Below are 20,692 nucleotides of genomic sequence, written 5' to 3' on the forward strand. Positions count from 1 at the left end.
CCACAAACCAGCATCTATCAGCATGGCCATGATATACAATCAATGAGGGATGGGCTCTCACCCAGCCAGCAGCTCACTGTCTTCCCTGCAAGGCATGGCACCATCCCCCCCGACACTCCGTCAGGTGACTGGACCACCACAAGCAGACAAGTGCTCCTCTCGATCAGCTGCTGTGCCTGATCAGCTGTGTTGCGGTGAGATAGTCCACCATGCGAACGGTGGCTGAAAACGCAACGTGACGAGACGGACAGACACACATACACACAAACACAAACACACCGATAACACAGATGAGCTCGGTTCAGGGTCAGAGTCAAGTCAAGTGAGGGAATGCACAGTAACAGTATCTAGGTGCTAGCTCTCTACACTTGGTTAGTTTGTAAAGCCAATGCTTACCTTAAACCTGTATTCTTTCAAATGGCCTGCAGGGGACGACTCCACTGGCTGCAAAAATAAGTCTGATTACATGGAAGTGAATGGGAAAATGATTGTATGTCTCACTTGGTCTCAATCACCAGTTTCAAGTCTTCAGTCTTCAAGTCACTATGATGTTCATTTTGTAAATTATTTGAGTAGAATTGACGATAAAAAATTGTGTTTTGGGGCGCGATTGACAGGTCGCCTGTCCAATGATTGTGAAGCTTACCAAATCACGGACCAATAGCAGGCTGTGCTGCAGCTCTCCTCTTCATATATTTCATATATTTATATGGTCTATGGTTGGCAGCCACCTTTCTGATCTCTGTTGAATTATCCGCCATAGATGCCCTGCTTGAGGTAGATGCACCCGTTGTTCTCCACCAAGCCACCCAGTTTCTTGGCCAGCTGCAGGGCCTTGTTCTATAGGTTCATAGAGGCTGTGGCTGTGGGCTCTGTCCGGTGCATCGTGACCATCTGGGTCGGTTGGTCCAGTGACGCCATCAGCTCTTTGTTGATGATCATCTTGCTGATGATGCTGTGGACAGTGGGCAACTCTAACTCAAACATTTGCGACAGCGTCTCCGTGCTGATGGAGTCGTACACACTGCTGTATGTGAACAGGTAAGTCCTCAGTGACTCCTCTTGGATCTTCATGACAAGCATCTCGCGTACTCGCTGCGTCTCGGGAAACAGGTCCCACACCTTTCTGTTCATCTTCTCGTTGATGATGAAAGAGTGGGAGGTGCGCCAGTCGCCCATCTTCATGGCCTTGCTGGCGGCGACCACGTGCTCCCTCATGCTCTCTGGGGGTCCCAGCAGCGGCTGCCTCTCTCCCACCCTGAGCTGGTGACGGAACTGCTTGCTGATCATCCTGCGGCGGACATCAAACTCGTGGGCGGCCATGTAGGGGATTTCCAGTAGCATGGCTGCAACCAGGTACACACACTCTAGCAGCTCCAGGTTGATGTGCATATGGAATGGCACCTGTCTCCTCTTTTCAATCTTCTCCTGCTCGGCATTCCTCTCTTGCATGGTCCTCATCAGCAGGCCCTGACCCAGGAGCTCCTTGGCGCGGCCGGAGGACTGTATGTCCAGCAGGGCATTGTGGGCATCCTTGATCATGCCCTGGCGGAAAACGCAGATTCCCAGTTGCACCATGGTTCTGTTGTACAGGATCTGCACAGGTGGGTCGGCGCGCTGGATGTTGTCCTGCACATGGCTCATCAGCATGAGGTCACGGGCCTTGTACCAGCGTGAATGCAGAGCGTGGTGGTAGATGTGGCAGAGGATGGCGCAGGTGCGGACACAGTCGGTCCGGTCCTTGGCATAGATGAACTTGCAGAGGCGGTCCATGATGACGGTGCTGTCCTCCACCAAGCTCTCTTCCTGGTCCTGCCCCGACTTGGTCTCTCCCTGGAGGCCCATGCTGCGGCGGTGAGCCTTGTAGTCAAACTTATAGTAGGTGTGCAGAATTCGGCGCAGGTAGATGCGGCAAATCTCCTCCGTGCTGCCCTTGTTCTCCAGGTAGTTCAGCAGCCTGCCAATGATGCCACAAACCCGGCCCTCATCCTTTAGGTTGTCTACGTACTCTTGAGAATGGGGATCAGTGTTCTGCATGATCTTGGTGAACTCTTCGTCCATCCTCTCCACCAGCGTTAAGATGCATCCACACACCCTGAATGGCTGGTCTGAGATGCTGAGGTTCTCACTGTCCTCTGCAATGTTCTCCCCAATGAAGATGTTGCTGTTTTCAAAGAGGATGTCCAGCATCTCGTCTATACAGTCCAGGCACTTCTTCCATATGTCTGCCTTCATGAAGGCCGCCAGGTTGGGGTTGTAGTCATAAAGGGAGGCAATGATGTTGAACTTGATCTTGACCAGGATGCCTTGGCCCAGGTTGTTCTCATTGGAGATGCATTCAAGGGTGTGCAGCAGCTCTATCTGGGCAGCTCTGTCTGTGCCCTTCTTGCCTCTTGCTTGAAGGATCTCATGCAGCTTCTTCACTACCACCGCAGTGTTGATCTCTGTGCCCTTCACAAACATTCTGGGCTCCTCCTTGACCAGAGCTACTCCACCCTTCACCTTCTCCCAGCCTCCCTCACCCTTCTTTGCTCCCTCCTCTTTGGCCTCTACCTCAAGCCGCTCTTTCTTCTTGAGCTTCTTCTTCCTCCCATCCTTCTTCTCACCAACCTGGGTGTTGGGGAGAGAGTCCAGTGGTCTCTCTTTTTTGAGGAAGGCCTGGGCCAGGAAAGCATTCTTTCCCTCCCCGACGTCAGAGCTCTCACTGCCGCTTTCTGCGGTGTCCGAGCCCCACTCTTCATCATAATCATCGTTGTCAGGAGATGACTCATCCAGTGAGCCCTTCTTGAGGAACTTGCTGGCCTCTGAGGGAGCATCTGCAGGCTTTTTCTTTAAGAAGGCCTTGGTTGACACACCATCCTCACCCCGCTCTGTGTCGCTGTCTGAAGAGCCTGAATCCTCTGGCTCCTCCTCATCCGCAGACTCCGGTGGGTTCTCCTTGTAAGCAGTGATCTCTGTTTCATAATCCCTGTTGTACTTGCGGATCTTCTGACGTAGCGTGCTAAGGGCTTTTGCATTGTTCTTGTTCATCTTCTTCTTTCCTTCTTTGTCCTCCCAAAGTTGGTTGAGATAATCTTCCAGGTTAGCCAGAAGACGGATGTAGAAAGAGGGAACCCCCACTTCGTCCACTATAGTCTTGCTTCTGAGGAACGCTCGACATAACTGCTCAAACCCCTCCAAGCATTTGGCCATGTCACGGATCTTCATGGCATTGCGGATAGTCTTGATGAAGTTGGTCAACTGCTCAAACCTTTTGTCTTTGGCACTGCGTACCACTCTCTTGGTGTCCTCCTCATCGTCACTAAGCAGCAAGGTCTGCTTGAAAGTAATCGCTGATGCTTTAGAGGTGATCTCATCGGCGGATGAGGACTCCTCTGACTCACTGTCAGACCCAGTGGCGAAGAAACGAGACATTGCTGAATCAATATCCTTGTGAAAATGGTCAGTTTTGCAATTTAGCGGGCACAAATGATGGCGTGCGACAGGGTGCGCAGGCACTAGCATCAGCAAAAACACGTTCTGATTGGTCAATTTGCATGAAATCATGTGTGCCACTTATATAGCCTCATTGGGATGATTTATGACATCACTGAGGATGTCACAATGTCTATGACATGATTATGGTCTATGACATCACATTTCCTTGTGAAAATGGACAGTTTTGCAATTTAGCGGGCACAAATGATGGCATGCGACAGGGTGCGCAGGAACTGCAAAAACCCATTCTTATTGGCATGAAATCACGTGTGCCACTTGTATAGCCTCATCGGAATGATTTATGACATCACTGATGATGTCACAATGTCTATAACATGATTATGGTCTATTACATAAGGGTGGTCACGGTCAGGGTGGGGTAAAAACCCCCGTTCTATCCATTCAGCAAAGTTAGAATTTAGCTGATAGCCCAGCCCAGACAGACACGATCAGGGATTTAACGACCGCAGTAAACGCACATCTGAGCAGACGTCTTGTGTTCTGCTCTAGAACCCCCAAACCTGTAGTTTAGAACCGCAGCACCGTCTTTTGGTGAGTCAGCCCATGAGATATATCGGCGGTTTTACCCCACTCGCGTGCCAGCCGTTTAACATTTTGTGGGCGTTCCCATACATGCCTCTATGGACCGCTATGGATCCTGGAAGAAAGTCACCATTTCTATTACTATTTTCAGTCCTGTTCTTATTACAGCTGCTACTGTGCATTACTAGTATTACTTATGCTCTTACTTATTATAGTTGTTAATGGTATCATTATTACTGCCATTACTGTGCCCCTCTCTCTCTCTCTCTCTCTCTCTCTCTCTCTGTCTCAATACAAACCGCTCAACCGCACAAAACGCCACCATCGCAAAGTGCTGCTCTTGTTGAGTAATTGTTTCAATTGCCACATTAAACAGTAAAATCGCCAGTGCACGTGAGAATTGTTTCAATTGTTGGGTCTAAAATAAAGAGCCTGTCTCCTACCTGCTCTATTTGTAAAGCGCCTTGGGATAACTCTTGTTATGATTTGGCACTATATAAATATATAATTGATTGATTGAAATTTAGGTCTATGCCATTATCAGAGCTTTATGACATCACTCATGATGCATGCAACTGGGGTCCTCCACAATGGTTCTGTGAGGAGAAAAATACGTCAAATATTGCTGTAGCGCCCCTGCCTAGTAGCCCCCCTTATTGGCGGTCACTATAGTGATGTAATATATCACCGATGATGTCACAAACAGTGATGAGGTCATAAATCACTGATGCTGTCATATAGATGTCATAAATCACTGATACTGTCATACTCGAACAATTGTGATGTCGCACTTATGGATGTCAAAGACCAAATTGGGTTTTCTACCTAATCCAAACAATATCAAGATAGCGTAAACCAAGTGTTGGATTATCTAGCAGTGTCCACCCGCTATGCCGACCACCCGCAATGCCGACCTTAGGTTTAGGCGTGGGGGGTGGGAGAGGTTAGGTTTTGGGTTAGGGTCTGGGGGAGGTTAGGTTTAGGCATTGGGGGAGGTTAGGTTTGGCGTGGGGGCTGGGAGAGGTTAGCTCCAGCCGGTCCACCGCACCGACACGCTGCACGCCACCTCGCTCAGCTGGTTCTGCTTGTGGGCTAACGACATTGCAGCCTGTCGGCACATAGACGCGGCACCTATCTAGCATGGGTATTGGAATTTAAACAGTAACCCAAAAGTGAGAAAATCCCTTTCCGCTCCCTGTAAGCTCTGCCATTGGCTCCAACCGACCGGCTCTGCCCATTAATGGATTTATTTTCCGCTCCCTGCGTGTCGCTCTCAAATCCGTCCGTCGCTATGAAACAACAACAACTCTAGCTTGTTGGTAGTAGCAAGTACTGTAGCAACTTGCTATTCGCTGAAAATGGTAAGTGTTGACTACACACCGTTCACGTTCACTTCATTTTGATCGGGTAAAGTGCAGCATGCGTGCGAGCGCTGTTACATCCCTTCTGACGGAGCCTGCCGACAGATTTTCGAAAGTCTCGAGAGAGATTAGGCATTGTTAGGCAGCAACTGGGCAAGTTTTCGGGCTGAATTTTGAGGATTACCTGTTGGTGACTGGACTCAGTGAGAAAGAGGCTGATGTGCAGTAGGGCTGTTGAAACAAATTTTGGTATTAGAATATTATTCGATTTGCATAAATATGAATTTTTATTCAAAGAAAATTACAGCGCATCTCGTCCGTCTCAACCCAACCAGCGTGTGAAAACAAATAATTTTGTCACAGGTGATGAATTATTAAAGTTTTCTGAGTCTGGTTCGGATATAGATGAGCACGCTGAAGAAGGCCTGTTGTCTGAAACGTCCGTTGTTGCTTTGCCTTCCCCAGATGATGGATTAAACCTGTGAAAGGACATTTAGTGTGCTGTAGAGATGCGCGGATGAGCTTTTATGCCATCGTAATCCGCGTGTATGCATGAACCGTCCGCCCACCATAAATCCGCGCAAATTATTTCATACTATTTATAGATCCGCGCCCGCCATGCACCCGACGCCATAAACGCTAAAAAACGCTATAAAAGGAGCAAACTTACGGTTTCTGCTGCCGTTGGTGCGAATCGATCGCTGCAGTCTAAGACTCCAAATAAATTTCTATGCTGTATTATGTCCAGTCCACCACTTGCCCTCATGTAGTTTACTCGGCTAACCCTATAGCTTTAAGTTTAGTTTACTTGATGATTGCCTCATTGTATGGGAAAATACGAACACGTCTTCTCTTCAAACACGTCTTCAGCGGAGACTCCTTTTTGAGGATGACATCATTGACCATATATGGACGAAAAGTGCAGCCTAGTGACCTAGCACATGGCTATTTGGTTTACGGCCGTGGGTCCTTTGGGGGATCTACAATTGGCGACTAAGAATGTGCCTGACGAAAAATGTAGCTTAAAATACGTTCATAGGCTAGAGAACGTAATTAATATTATTTTTCCTCATTAATGATACATCGTTTCAACCGCCTGCAACCCATCCGCTATTAATCAGAACGTTTATTTTTATGATCCGGCCCGCCCGCGGGGCGGGATATCCGCGGTCAGCGCGGTTATAACTGCGGCCCGCGCATCACTAGTGTGCTGGCTCTTGCCTCTTTCTCACTTTTGGACTTTGCTGTTTGCCTTTGCACCTGAGTTTTTGATCGATTCTTGAGTGTGTTCGCTACTGGTGTGGTTGGGCGCCAGGTCCTACCTCGTCAATGTGGAAGGGACTATTACCGTCGCAACAGGGTCGATCTCAGACCAGCGGAGACGGCCCCTCCTCAGCCGTCGGGCCACTCAGTACGGCCCCCAGAGCAGCGCGGGGATGCGCCTGTGGAGGATCCATCTATCTCACCCTCCCACACAGACTGTTGGCACACTACGTCGAGAGGAGCAGGGCCTCGTGGAGTGGGAAGTTGATTAAGCCTCGAGGCAGACTAGACCTCTAAGTTGTGATTGGCTGGTTGTAAAAATCAATCAATCAACCAATGTTACAAACTGTTGGTACTACGTTAAAAAACTGTGATATGACATTTAAGTATATAGGCAGTTGGTTGAAATAATTGCATGCACCTTTCCATAATTTGAATAGCATATGGTTAAGTTTAATCTCTCTACAATATTTGTACCTTTTGGTTTATTGAGACTTTTGTTCATGTAGGAACTAGGCCAGTCAATGTTCTGATGATCTTATTACAGAAAGGGAGATGTTACAGGGCGTCTTGTAATAGCTGGTTAGTCAACAGCGCCGCCCAGTGATTAGTCCTGGCATCTCATGCTTGTACCCAGAAATGCCCGGCCCCAGAGTGTGTGTGTGTGTGTGTGTGTGTGTGTGTGTGTGTGTGTGTGTGTGTGTGTGTGTGTGTGTGTGTGTGTGTGTGTGTGTGTGTGTGTGTGTGTGTGTGTGTGTGTGTGTGTGTGTGTGTGTGTGTGTGTGTGCGCGCGCGCGCGCGCGTGCGTGCGTGTGTCACAGCTGGGCTACAGTTGTAAACTTTTAGTTTTCATATTTGGTAGCCTGGGTCATGTACACACACTGGTTGTGAGAGGCCTCCAGTAGGGTGTACCACGAAGCAAGATTAGTGGCTTAGCGAGGTAACTTCAGGTTTAACCCTAGGTTTGCCGTGCCACGACGCTAGTTAACTTCTTACCGAGATCGATCACCATAGTAACTTATGCTCTACGGCTAACCTGCTTTGTAGCAGGTTAAGTTCAGAGGATAAGATCAAAACCCAAGACCCACGCTCACTGCATTCACTGCAGTCAGCAACATGTTGCCACTCTCATTTTATTTTGAATTGATAATCAGGCCCGTTTATATGTGCTGAAACTTCATGTGGTGATTTACATTGACCACTGGTTGGATTTGAGCTTGCAGGGGACGGGATATGGGCAGATCCCCGTGCGTAATCACTGTGGCAGCTGCTGGTAACGGGGAATTGCGTGCAGCATAGGCGCCGGAAGCGAAGTGGGGCTGTTATTTAGGGGGGCAAGGGGAAATTTTGCCCCCCTAAATATGAGAGAGTGGGGGAAAAAGAGAAGAATCCACAGCCAGCGCTCCGAGAGCGAGCGAGCAACCCAATCCCCCCGCCCCCACCCGCCCTGGCGTCCACCCGCAGTGCCGACAGCCCGCAATGCCAACGTTAGGTTTAGGCGTGGGGGGTGGGAGAGGTTAGGTTTAGGCGTGGGGGCTGGGAGAGGCAGCCGGTCCCCCGACACGCTGCACACCGCCTCGCTGAGCTGGTTCTGCTTGTGGGCTATCGGCATTGCGGACTGTCGGCACATAGACGCGGCACCCCCGTCCCGACTTGCTGCTCGGCTTTCTTTGGCAGCCTACTACTAATACTTCTTCTGGGGAAGTTACAGAGAGCCCACTTTACACTGTTTACACAGCCTGTGATGCTTGTTAAAGCTGTGATCGTTGTGGGATTATTACACCTGAGAGACAGACAGACCCGGAGAGAACTCAACTTACTAGTATTGCCGTGGAGCTGTCTCTCCCTCCCTGCTCTCTCACCGACAGCTCCACGGCAATAGTAGAGAGAGCAGCAGAGGCGAGCCGGTTAGCAGCAGAGCCAGAGACAGTCATCTCATCTCCACCGGTCACCCCGGGGGGGTTTACGGCAGTGTTGCTCTGGTGACTGAGAGCTAAACCAAATGGGTGTTTTGTGTGTCTGGGATACACTTCCTCAGTACTTATTTAAGTTCTGTTTTATTTATTTTTCATTGTTACGATGCCACACCCTTACTGCACTCAGTAATGCACTTTAGGATGGCTTGAATGTGTTGTCATTGGCTGCTGCTATAATGGTATAGTATACAGTACGGTTAGTTTCATTTTATTTTTGTGTTGAGATGACAAGTTTTGCACTGTGTTTCAAAGTGATAATAATAATAATAATAAGTTCAGTGTTGCTGTCTGTTGTAGTGTAATTGTAAAATTACCTAAAGGGAGAGCAGGTCACCACATGAGTGAGAAAAGGAGAAAATACTGAATAATGACATCACTACAGTATAATCCTAATGTTAATTTAAAATGAGATATTCCTCTAAATATGGCTAAAAATCATTCAAACGTCCAAAAAAACGTTTTTTGTTTTGTTTTGTTTTTCTCAAGACTCACTTCCTGCTTTTGCCCCCCTAATTGCAAACTCATTCCGGCGCCACTGGCGTGCAGGTGCGTGCGCAGTCACTGGTTAGCCATTCTTTTCAACACAGTCGTAGGAATGCTAGTAGGGATTCTACGCAAGGTTTGATAGATTAGACCACAGCTGTTCCTGCTGCAGGGTGTGAACAACACAATAATCTATATAAACCTCACCCAAACCCTGGGCCTGGGCCTGACCCAAACCCTGGGCCTGACCCAAACCCCCAGTCAATGCTCACCAAAATGTACACTTAAGAGACTGCATTTTTTCCCCAGAAATATTGTCAATGCTTTTATTGAATGCTGTGTTAAAATCTATATGACAAGTTACATCAGATATCTCATCTGACACAGGAAACATACAGTGTCCTAAGAGGAAGTGACGATGGCTGTGGGGTCTTCCTTGTCGCACCTCTCGACGTGAACGTGCGAGGTGATTCGTGGGTAAACGCTCTGCATGGGCAGCATGGTGCCGAGCCTCTCACCCTTCCTCACCGTGCCGGAGGTCTTGTCTGGTTTGATGTACCACATCTTAAAGCCAATGCCTGGAGGACACACAACAGTGAGAGTGGTTCACCATCATGATCCATGGAGGCCAAACAATCTGCACATTTTGACCATAGTGTATGTTGCACGGCAATATAGCAGAGAATTCCCTATCAGCTCTCACTATTCAAGTGGCAAACTATACCCTTATTGGACATTTACAGTAGTAGACCAGGTTTCTCGTGGATAAAAAGCTATAGCGATAGCGAGGAATATTTGTCCAGCGGCTGTCTACATCTCTGAGCCCACCCTTCTTAAACTCCAGAAGCACCCCTAGTGGCCTGTATAGTGATACCTGCGAGGAGTCGCCAGGATTTATACGACAGCTATCTTCTTACTGTAACAGTTGGTGTGGTTGCTGGATGTGCACTTTAAGCTATATGCTTTTACAGCTAAGAGAGATTCTACCTAATTCCTCCTATACTCTGGTCGATGAGGCAATTTGGTTATTCGGCGTTTGAGACTATAAACCCATTAGGAAAGTGTTGACTGGGGCTATAAATCAAGTGAGAAATAGGGGAATTTCCTCATTCACTTCCATGTACTTATTTTTGCAGCCAGTGGAGTCGCCCCCTGCAGGCCATTCGAGAGAATGCAGGTTTAAGGCACTTCCACATTAGCTTCACAAACGGAGCTACAAGCTAGCCCCTTGATTGTGACCAGGCAGTTTTTCATTCATTTCACTGTGTACACTAGGAGAGGATTTAAATAGATGGTGTTTCAGTATACACCTTATTCACCACGCCCACTTTTTCTCTCTTCCGCATTACCCGCAAATGTATTTGTTCTTCCGGTTCAGTTGGCGGCCAATTTCAAAACAAAACGTCACTATGAATGTCACTATGAATGAAGTTTGGCAACATTCAGAAGCTACACTGCGGCCAACTTCAGTTACATGCTCATAGCGTTACTGCTGTGAGGAGCCGATGGCTGTACCCGGTTTGACAGATAGCTAGTCCGACCGGTCAGCACAGTCAGCGCTCCCAGTCCTCGCTGCTCGTTAAATATTTCCAAATAGGCGTTATTCTGATAAACTGGTCACATACTATTTGGAATGTTCTCATCTGAAAAAATATTGCAACTTTATAACAGTGTTTTTTTGTTTTTTTACTTGAAAACATATTTTTGGCAAGTCTAAAAATGATGACGGTAGGCGTAATCTACTTCCGTGTCTAAAACGGAAAGACGATTACAAAATGAAATCATGCAGAAGCGTCCTTGTATGGGCAAAGAATAAGGTGAATACAACATGGTGGAAATAGACAGACCTCCTGCAGTGAAGCAGACGCCGTCATCGATGGCGTTGCCGTTGCCATAGGGACGAGACCGTCTGGTGATCGTCAAGTCTGCCGGAGCGAGGACCTCCGCACCGTCGGCACACACGACGTCAACTCCCCTGTGTGCTCTACCACCACCATCACTTCAGTTCAGGATTCACAGGGAAACAAGACAACATACATGTTTGCACCATCATCACATTTTCATAAGTCGCCAGATTAAGACGTTTCTGAATGAAAATACGTTGCATATCACGTTTTTAGATATGTGAATAATTAACGTTATGACGTGTAATGTTAATCTTCATGTCCATGATGGTCTCATGTTGAAATACGTCACGGACGCCTAAGCGAGAAGGGATGGGATTGGCAGACCACAAGCAAGAGAGTGCAGTTTGGTGTGTAAAATCCTTCTTTGATCTTACCAGCGTTTTTATGATTTTTATTTCATCACGTAAAGCAGTTTGTACGTATCATTAAATTAAGACAACAATAATATGAATGTATCCAATAATGTAAAAACCAAAGGAGAATTTGCACTAAACAAGTTGAACTGGATGGGTGAAAGTTACCGAGAAGCTCCATAGTGTCCATGTCCATGGGGGTCCGAACCTCTGATTCTGTTTGTGGGGTTTCCACTGCTTAACGGTCCAAACTTCATGGTGCTTCAGTAGATCCTGTTGTTTCCAGTGGATCCTGTTGCCTCAGTAGATCCTATTGCTTCAGTAGATCCTGTTGCTTCAGTAGATCTTGTTGGTTGTGATCTAACCCAGTATGGTTTCGCTCCTCTCTTATCAGCACAATGTGTTGTTTACAGCAGTTAGTGTTGTTCCTGAAAAAATGGGCCAACTTCCCCGTGTGTAACCGACGTGCTGCTGCACCAGTGGCGTAGCCAGACTTGGCACATTGGGTGTGCCACAGAAAGAGAGAGTGTGCCAGGGGGCGGACCATTTGGCGGCGGTGCCGCCAAAGAAAATGTGGGCCTTTTCAAGCCAGATTTAGAGGAAAAATGGCGACATCTAGTGGACAAAAAAAAATCACTACATAGTGCCTTTAAGATAGGACCATGACCATAACCATCAATGTTTGCTCCTTTTCGCACTCATTATTAGCAGATAGAAGCAGTCAATTAAATTGGCAACATGTAAAACTACTTTGGTATCTCAAAAAAGCCTGCTGCTGCAGTGCAGGGAGGGTCTCATTTCTCTTCTCCAAAAACAAACAGTGAGGATACAGTATATATCTTTGGAGGCTCTCTCTCAGAGAGATCTGTAGCGTCAGTGTCCTCTGGCTCTGCACAAACCTCCGGTGTGTTGTTGGCTGCGTTCCCCGCTGTTAATGTCATTGTTTCGGCTGCATCATCTTCTTCATCATCGTCTGTCTCTTCTCCACTGTACACCACCAATACAGGTGCGGGAACGGGTGCACTACAATCCGCACTTGTTGAGGAGGAGGGTGACAACGAGTCATCTTCTTCCTCGTCGTCAATGCGACGTTTCTTGCCTTTGACCGAAAAAGCTTAAAAGCGAGCTTTGTTTCATGTCTTCTTGATTTGGCGCTGCTGTGCGTGCATTTGTTTACTTTACGTGGACGACAGCTTAACTAGTTTCTCATGATGCTCCGGGGCACATAGGTCAGGTTATTATTATTAGCCTACTATGCTAAGGAAGGTAGGTGACCATAATTCATTTCAATGTCCGCTCTCAATGTCCGCTCTCGAAATCGCTGTCCGTTCTCAAGAGCTATTCAGTTGGTTCATGAAATCGCTGGGCTGCGTGCCCTCCAGTGTTGCTCCTGGCCAATCCGGGCGCCACAGGGCGTGGTTATTGCTTATCCTATCTGCGAATAGAAATCACGCGTCAGGTCAGCGGACAGTTGGACACAGTGCATGACAGCGTTGACATGTGTTTTGCAGACAAACAAAAAACTTTTTTACCCCATTTTTTTTGGGTGTGCCAGCCACCTGCAGCAGCTTGCTGGCTAACTTAGCTGAAATATAGCACTCAGAATGTTTCACAAAAACTGCAACCCGCAGATTTTGCACAGCACTGACAGCAGCAGTGCAAACGGATGCGTTTCAGCAACACAGTCTCACAGAAAATTGTAAAATAGCAACGTTTTGGACCAACGTTGCTATGTTACAATTCTGGCTCGAAAAATGTAAAATGGTAACGTTCTGAGATCTTAGGGTTAGGGTTAGGGTAGGGGGAGGGGTTAGAAACAGAAAATCTCCGTAAACCACGCCACCCCTGTAGAAACATACGTTACCATTTTACAATTTCTGAGCCGAAATTGTAACATAGCAACATCCACAAATGTTGCTATTTTACAAAAAAAAATTAGATCGGGGCAGTTGGGCTGGCACCCGATGCCTTTGAAGTCTGCACCAGCAGTTTACTAGCAGAAACCTCATGTCGTGCAATGAGTAAATTAACGTTAAAGTGTCAATCATTTCTGCTCTATAATTTTACTTTGTCTTTGTCATTATATGTATGTAGACCGTAGTTGCTTTCATCTATATTGCATATTCATATTGTTTACTGTCTAGCTGTACTTCCTTATGATATAATATTTATTGAGTAGAATGCAAGCAGTTTTATTACAGTCAGCTTTTATTCACACATTGAGATGAGATGAGATGAGATGAGATAAACTTTATTGTCACTTCATGGTACAAGTATCACAAGCGAAATTCTGCTTGGTTCGCTCTCAGAGTCGGAGAGCAAAACCATGTCGCCATTGAACAGCGCCAGCAATTGGACAATGCATTTAAATGAAATACACTCAGAATAATTCACATTATTACTAATTTGAGAAGTAATAAAGGCACACTTCAATATTATACAATACATATACATTTGTTGTAATACGGTATGTACCGGATTACCAGCAAACACCACAACGCAAAAGGCTGCCGTACATAGGCGCCACTTTGGTCGTGGGAGGTGAAAGGGGGGGTGGGGGGGGCGGAAGATTGCCATCATCATGAGCAGCAAGAGGAACAACAGGGGTGTCAGTGACATTTGCCAGTATTTTGGCAAATAAAATAATAAAAGTAAGTTTACAGCAGTGATGAAATGAGTACCGGTCAGATGATAGAGGTGGCTCAGGGCTGTACAGTAACTAATTCAACTGTAAAATCCTACAGAAGTTGGTAACAAAAAGCCTAGTGTGTGTGTGTGTGTGTGTGTGTGTGTGTGTGTGTGTGTGTGTGTGTGTGTGTGTGTGTATGTGTGTGTGTGTGTTTGTGTGTGTGTGTGTGTGTGTGTGTGTGTGTGTGTGTGTGTGTCTGTCTGTCTGTGTGTGTGTGTGTGTGTGTGTGTGTGTGTGTGTGTGTGTGCGTGTGCGTGTGCGAACCGCGTCATACACACACAAATGAGGGATATACATGCAAATGCTGCATCAGGTATCAATGGGTTAAGACAGTTTTATATGTAGGGAGGAGCAGCACACAGTTGTGGTCAGCAGAACCTATGGGAAGCAGGGGGATTGATTTATATGCTCCCTTTACTGTACCATAACAGAGATCTAGGGCCCTATCATCGTACGGTGCTATCGCTTATGCTATCTTCCCTGCGTCTTATGCTATCGTCTGCCTCCACCATCCAGTTTTGCGCTGGAATCTAAGCGCAGACACAGGTGTAGGCATGGCCCAGGCGTGTCCGTGCTAAATACTGGACTTTGCCTGTCTCAAATGCTATCGTCTGCCTCCCACAAGTGTCATTTTGCACTCTGGCCAAGATACCAGCGACAGGTTCCGAGCGTAAACACAGGGTTGGGCGTCGCCCATGCCAAACCAGGCGTTTCCGCGCTGTTAGGAAAAATGTCCTTGGGTGAGTGCAATTTTAAGACCACCTAATAGCAGGTCTTAGCCAGAGATGTGCGAAAATACATCATAAAGTATTTTGATACAAATTACAAATACTTGCTCAAAAAATGTATCACAATACAAATACAAAATACTGGTCTGAAAAATGTATTTGAGATACAAATACGTATTTTGTATTTTGAAAATACATAAAAATGCATTTTATAAAAACTGATAAAACAGTGCAACAATTAGTCAATCCATCAATTCATTGCCAAATATTACATTAATTGCCTATTTTGATCATCTATTCATTATTTTGAGCCATTTCTGAAGGAAAATTTCCTAATTCTCCGATTCCAGCTTCTCAAATGTGAAATGTTCTGGTTTCCTTAGATGTTAAATCATCTTTTAGTCCTCTGTGACAGTATTCTCCTTTCCCTCTAACCCATTACAGTTCTTTCATTTCAGTTAGCTGTTTTTCAGCACAGCTAATTTCTCCCTCACTTCAGCTGTTAATAACCTTCTGTGAGGGCTTTTGACTTACAGGCAGCATTTCTACATGTTAACCTCAAGTTTTGGAACTTTGACCATGTTAGCCCTAGATATCTGACATCATAACAGTATCCCTGGATATGATGTGCCATGGCTGCAGTTATGGAAATCACGGGCTCCACGGGCTCCCAAAATCGGTTACATGCTGCCACTCCGACGTGCTGCCACTCCGACGTTCTGCCACTCCGAAATATCGGCACTCAGAAAGGGATCATGTCTATGTTCCCCGGGTTCTATATTGCCCGTTTTCCCACGCCAAACCTAACCTCCCCCCATGCCTAAACCTAACCTCCCCCAGACCCTAACCCAAAACCTAACCTCTCCCACCCCCACGCCTAAACCTAAGGTCGGCATTGCGGCTTCTAAGGTGAACGACCGCCAGTCCGAATAATAGAAGTTAACGTTCGGAGTGGCAGGGCTTCGGAAAGGCAGACAGTTACCCCCAAAATCACCCACCTTGGTGCGATCGTGCAAATGTGCATCGGCTCATACTACATCAGAGTTGCTCGAGTGACATCACTGATGACATCACAACCATGACCCACACTGCCGCCACACACACTGCCACCCACTTTGCCAATTTTAATTAAGAAGAAAATTAGTTGTGTCTTTCTAATATGATACACTGGTTTGAATATGCAGTAAACCGTTTCATTTGCAGATAGGCCAGTGCATGCAATATCTAATCATCAATTTATATTAGTAATTTATCTCGGGGAATTTCAACCAATACAAGGCTTCATACTAGATGAAGAAGTGATGCGAAGTCTGACTCAAGACCCACCCTACTCTGCCTCTGATTTGTGGTTGAGTTTGTTCTGAGGGTAAGCCAATCAGAGGTAGAGTAGAAGTGACATGTCACATTTTTTTTCTCCACAGTTTAAACCTGTGTCAATGGTAAGAATGTGTCAATTTGAGAATAAAATGACATAAAATTAAAGAAAAAAGTATTTTATGTATTTAAAATACACAAAATACAAGGTCTGAAAGTATCTTGATACAAATTACATCTTATTTTTCTCGGTCCAGCCAAATACAAATTACAAAATACACAAATGTATTTGAAATACGTATTTTAAATACATGTATTTAAAATACTGCCCATCTCTGGTCTTAGCGCTAAAAACCCCACTGCGCCTGAGCGCACGCAATATTTTCCGCGCAGTGCAGGGGGAACTCCTACATTACGCACAGCATGGATGTCCCTCTCTCTCCAAAACCTCGCGCGCACACACTCTCCCTTCATCAGGTTGATTTTCAACTATAACCTACATTGCATTATTAGGCTACATAATTCTTGACCATACAGGTCTGTGGTGTTAGGTGTATAACAGTAGATTACTTTTGAGAAAGTTGTGCCGGCCAGTAACCTATTTCCCTGCAATTGCACACATGGAAGACCATGCTTCTCCACACTGCGGATGGCGTGACCGCAGTCAATAGCTTAACCCGAGTGGACAATTCTGATATAAGATATTGAAATAGGCTAGAATAAAAATCTCACACATCCCTACCCTATTAAAGAAACAAATATTTTGACATGCATATAGCCTATATGAACGAAACGTCTAATTACAGTAAGCGCACGCTTTGGGACATAATGTAACACCATGGGGATATGCACTCCGTATTTAGCCTTTCTAATGCTATAGTATGGGTAAATGAGCAAATTCTAAGTGGTCCCTGGGAAATGTGGTTTGGTACATAGTGGTGCTTGCTGGGAAATGTGGTTTGGTACATAGTGGTGCTTGCTGGGAAATGTGGTTTGGTACATAGTGGTGCTTGCTGGGAAATGTGGTTTGGTACATAGTGGTGCTTGCTGGGAAATGTGGTTTGGTACATAGTGGTGCTTGCTGGGAAATGTGGTTTGGTACATAGTGGTGCTTGCTGGGAAATGTGGTTTGGTAGATAGTGGTGCTTGGTCTGAAAAGTTTGGGAACCCCTGCAGTAAATGATTCGCAGTTGGACCGTCTCACTCTTCTAAACACTCTATTCACTCTGTGTAAGTAGAGGATTGTACATGCTGACTTTATAACCTGTTCTTTTTAAATAATACCCCTGAAGTATAGTTGTAGGTATTTGGCACTATAGGAGCCATGTTTTACCACAGAATCCTTGAAGAGATTTTTACAGCATTTTATTCATAAAAGTGCACTGTCATCAAATATGACCTCCACTTATGATGTGCGCATCATAAACACAGAATTATGGATCGCCAGTGGCAGAGACAATGAAGGACAGAACGGTTCCCTGATACGTTACTTCAGTTCCTTGTTGGACAATATTTTCAACATCCAGCAGATGGTGCTGTATGATAAGTGATGAAAGGAGGCTTTTTAGAGAGACATTAGAAAATCAATGCATGAGTATATTTGCAGAAGGTCATGCAATTACATGTAGATAATGCAATGATTAAAACACAATTTAAAAACAGGGTGAGTCCATCAGGTCTAGGGTGAGTCCATCAGGTTCATCGGTGAGTCCTTCAGGTTCATCGGTGAGTCCATCAAAAGTAGCGGGTTGGATCAGACTTGTCACACATCTGGACGTGAACATGCGAGGTGATCCCTGCGTAAACACTCTGCATGGGCAGCATGGTGCCGATCCTCTCACCCTTCCTCAGCGTGCCAGAGGTCCGGTCCGGCCTCACATAGAACAGCTTGAAACACAAACCTGCAGACAAGGATCCATACAATTACTGACCAGGCAGTAAAGTAGAATAATGTGTTAAGGTAATTTCATTACTTTCCCCAGTAACAAGGATTGTAAGGGATTACAATTTCCACAACTGTAATTATATTACAGTTACTCATCCAAGTTTCATAGTTACTGCATTACTTTCTCCAGCGCACAGTGCTAAAATTACGTGTGGAGATAGGTCTGGCTATGCTATCCTACTGCGTTGCCAGAACGCAATTAGTTTTTTGTCTTAGGTAGGCAAATAAATAAAAGTATGCAGTTTGGCTAATTGTTGTCTCCTCTAAGGTTAATTATTGTTGCAATAAAGTGGATTCAGTTCTAAAAGGGAGCTGGCTAAACAGGTTGTACGTCACTTCTTCGAAAGGGGGGGTAGCGAAAATAATAAATTGACAAGTAATGTAACTAATTACTTTTGATACCAAGTAATAAAGTAATTTAATTTAAGTAATACTTTTTCTAAAGGAGTGATAAGTAACTCATTACACTTCCTGAGTAACTTGCGCGATCAATCAATTAGCCAGTTACAGAGAAAATGGCTGTGTGGCGTTTTTAAAGGAACAGTGCCGTAATTTTGGCTTCACAACACTGGAAAAATTCTGCTGCGCGCAAACTGTCTGGAGTCACTTTACGTTCCTGTTCACTTTAGGTATTTAGGTGATGGCTGATATGGAGCTGCTGCATAGCTGCTCGGTGTGTGTCTTAAGTGGACAAACAAAGTTTGCCAAAGTTTCTACTGACATGAGGGGGAGGAGATGATTTAATTTTTGGGTGAACTATTCATTTAACTCGTACTTTTCAATACCTGCACATTCACATGAGCATTATTGCTGATGGTCTGCTGTCTGTTGTTTTTTTGTCACCAGACTAATTGGATTAGACTTGGTGATTAAAGTGACTCCAGTAACTCTGAGTAACAGTTACTTGTTTTGGGTTTGTTTGGTGTAATGAGTTTTAGGATCTGAAGCTGACTGAAAGAACTGATCAATTTGGTTGCAGATGTTCTGTAAAGACGTTTGAGGCGAGGTGACCTTCTCCTCTGAGGTTGATGCCGCTGTTGATTGCCGCCTTCTTGGGGTCGGTGTAAACGATGACCTTGCCGTTGAGCGTCACATCAAACGGAGCGTAGACAGTCGCTCCATCGCTGCACACTATATCCAGACCTTTGTGCAGCCGGCTTCCCCTGAGACAGAGCAGATTCAACCAGTCACAGACGACAGTTGTATTAGCAAACCGTTGCATTGTGGTGTTGCGTAGCAAAGTGTTGCATTGTGGTGTTGCGTAGCAAAGTGTTGCATTGTGGTGTTTGGCGTTACCGGCTCGCTCCATAGCGTCCTTCCCCCCATCTGTCACTAGTTCTCCTCTGATTGGTTGGGTTTCCACTGCAGAGCGGACCGAACCGAACGCCATCGCACACACTCAGCACAGCTGGAGAGACAGCAGATATTCACCACACTGTATGCAATTATGAAAATAGTTGCACTTTATTTCGCGTATTGTTACCATGTGATTACAGCATTGTTTTTGTATTAGTACCCCATGATTACAAACTACTTACACTGTAATTAACAGGTCGTAAAATAAAATACAAATATTGTATTTATTATTTTATTTAAATTCATTAATTCAATTTGAGCAGACAAATTAGTTCTGAAATGCAGATAAATCATTACATTTAAAAAAGGCTTATGCAAAATGATCAAAGAAAAAATATATAGCAATAAAAGTAAATCATCAAGGTAACTAGTGATGTAAAGCAGTAAGTAAGTAAAAGTTTATTTCTAAAGCACCCCTCCCAGCACGAGTGCACAGAGTACTGTACATAATATGTCAGTCAAAACATTTAGGCCTATATGGCACTAGGGCATAATAGTAACATAGCATAACATAACAGCAAAAGTAGGATAAAATCTTAAAAACAATATACAAACATAAAACCAAGTGCAAGAGGACAGTGAGGTGATGATTGGCAGCAGTTCATACCCAGCAGCGCTGCCATCAGAAGCAGTCCAGTCTTCATGGTGAACGTGCAGGTTGGATCTCTGAGAGAAGCTGCTCAGGTGAATGTGCAGGTTGGATCGGTGAGAGAAGCTGGTCAGGTGTCTGCTCTCCACACTGACTGAGGCTCCAGGAGGCTTTATAGAAGCTGCTGAGCACATGTCCCCTAAGCTGGCAGCTTGCCAAGCCCTTCTGTCTCCACCATTACAACAGACTCAACATTCCAGTATGATACAATAACTCACCTTTACTGGAAGGAAAACTCTTAAACATAGAGTCTGTGGAAAGCAAAAATTGCCACAGCCCTTTGTGTGTGTGTGTGTGTGTGTGTGTTTGTGTGTGTGTGTGTGTGTGTGTGTGTTTGTGTGTGTGTGTGTGTGTGTGTGTGCGTGCGTGTGTGTGTGTGTGTGTGTGTGTGTGTGTGTGTGTGTGTGTGTGTGTGTGTGTGTGTGTGTGTGTGTGCGTGCGTGCGTGCGTGTGTGCGTGCGTGCAGGGAATTGCGTAAAAATGAAACATTTATCATCATGTTATTGCAGTGTTTATGCCAGCACCATAGCTCCTGCATCACATGGCTAGCTTGCCTTGGAAGCTAAGCAGATCTGTGGCAGTCCTTGGATGGGAGACTATCCAAGGACTGAATAAAAAATAAATAAATAATAATAATTAATTAATATT

The 20,692-nt window shown here is 45.5% G+C and overlaps 2 protein-coding genes and 1 pseudogene across 3 annotated transcripts; all 3 read right to left on the reverse strand.

Moving 5' to 3' along the window:
* Positions 1-714: 714 nt before the first annotated feature.
* Positions 715-3,414, reverse strand: LOC310790245 (eukaryotic translation initiation factor 3 subunit C pseudogene; annotated as a pseudogene). Its single transcript has one exon. The product of its transcript is annotated as a eukaryotic translation initiation factor 3 subunit C pseudogene (transcript).
* A 6,007-nt stretch (positions 3,415-9,421) lies between these two features.
* On the reverse strand, positions 9,422-11,842 carry LOC310790287 (leukocyte cell-derived chemotaxin-2-like). The gene is made up of 3 exons (XM_083651955.1): positions 11,532-11,842; positions 10,951-11,102; positions 9,422-9,681 (listed from the first exon to the last, which is right to left on the reverse strand). The coding sequence occupies exons 1-3, from the start codon at positions 11,618-11,620 to the stop codon at positions 9,506-9,508; spliced, it is 417 nt and encodes a 138-aa protein (XP_083508081.1). The 5' UTR covers positions 11,621-11,842; the 3' UTR covers positions 9,422-9,505.
* A 5,602-nt stretch (positions 11,843-17,444) lies between these two features.
* On the reverse strand, positions 17,445-20,131 carry LOC310789940 (leukocyte cell-derived chemotaxin-2-like). Its single transcript, XM_083651660.1, has 4 exons — positions 20,003-20,131; positions 19,336-19,447; positions 19,051-19,202; positions 17,445-17,995 (listed from the first exon to the last, which is right to left on the reverse strand). Exons 1-4 carry the CDS (start codon positions 20,037-20,039, stop codon positions 17,829-17,831), a joined length of 468 nt encoding a protein of 155 aa, XP_083507786.1. The 5' UTR covers positions 20,040-20,131; the 3' UTR covers positions 17,445-17,828.
* Between the last annotated feature and the right edge of the window lie 561 nt (positions 20,132-20,692).

The sequence above is a fragment of the Poromitra crassiceps genome (assembly GCF_964638095.1).
Source record: "Poromitra crassiceps genome assembly, chromosome: 15".
NCBI classification, from domain to species: Eukaryota; Metazoa; Chordata; class Actinopteri; order Beryciformes; family Melamphaidae; genus Poromitra; species Poromitra crassiceps.

Excerpts from the sequence above, each read along its gene's own strand:
- LOC310789940 (XM_083651660.1), bottom strand. The coding sequence starts at position 20,039 with ATGAAGACTGGACTGCTTCTGATGGCAGCGCTGCTGG. Across the intron at positions 19,203-19,335 it reads GGACGCTATGGAGCGAGCCG|GGGAAGCCGGCTGCACAAAG; the intron begins GTAACGCCAAAC and ends GCTCTGTCTCAG. Across the intron at positions 17,996-19,050 it reads CATCAACCTCAGAGGAGAAG|GTTTGTGTTTCAAGCTGTTC; the intron begins GTCACCTCGCCT and ends CCTTGTCTGCAG.
- LOC310790287 (XM_083651955.1), bottom strand. The coding sequence starts at position 11,620 with ATGAAGTTTGGACCGTTAAGCAGTGGAAACCCCACAAACAGAATCAGA. Across the intron at positions 11,103-11,531 it reads GGACACTATGGAGCTTCTCG|TGATGGTGGTGGTAGAGCAC; the intron begins GTAACTTTCACC and ends CCTGAACTGAAG. Across the intron at positions 9,682-10,950 it reads CGTCTGCTTCACTGCAGGAG|GCATTGGCTTTAAGATGTGG; the intron begins GTCTGTCTATTT and ends TGTGTCCTCCAG.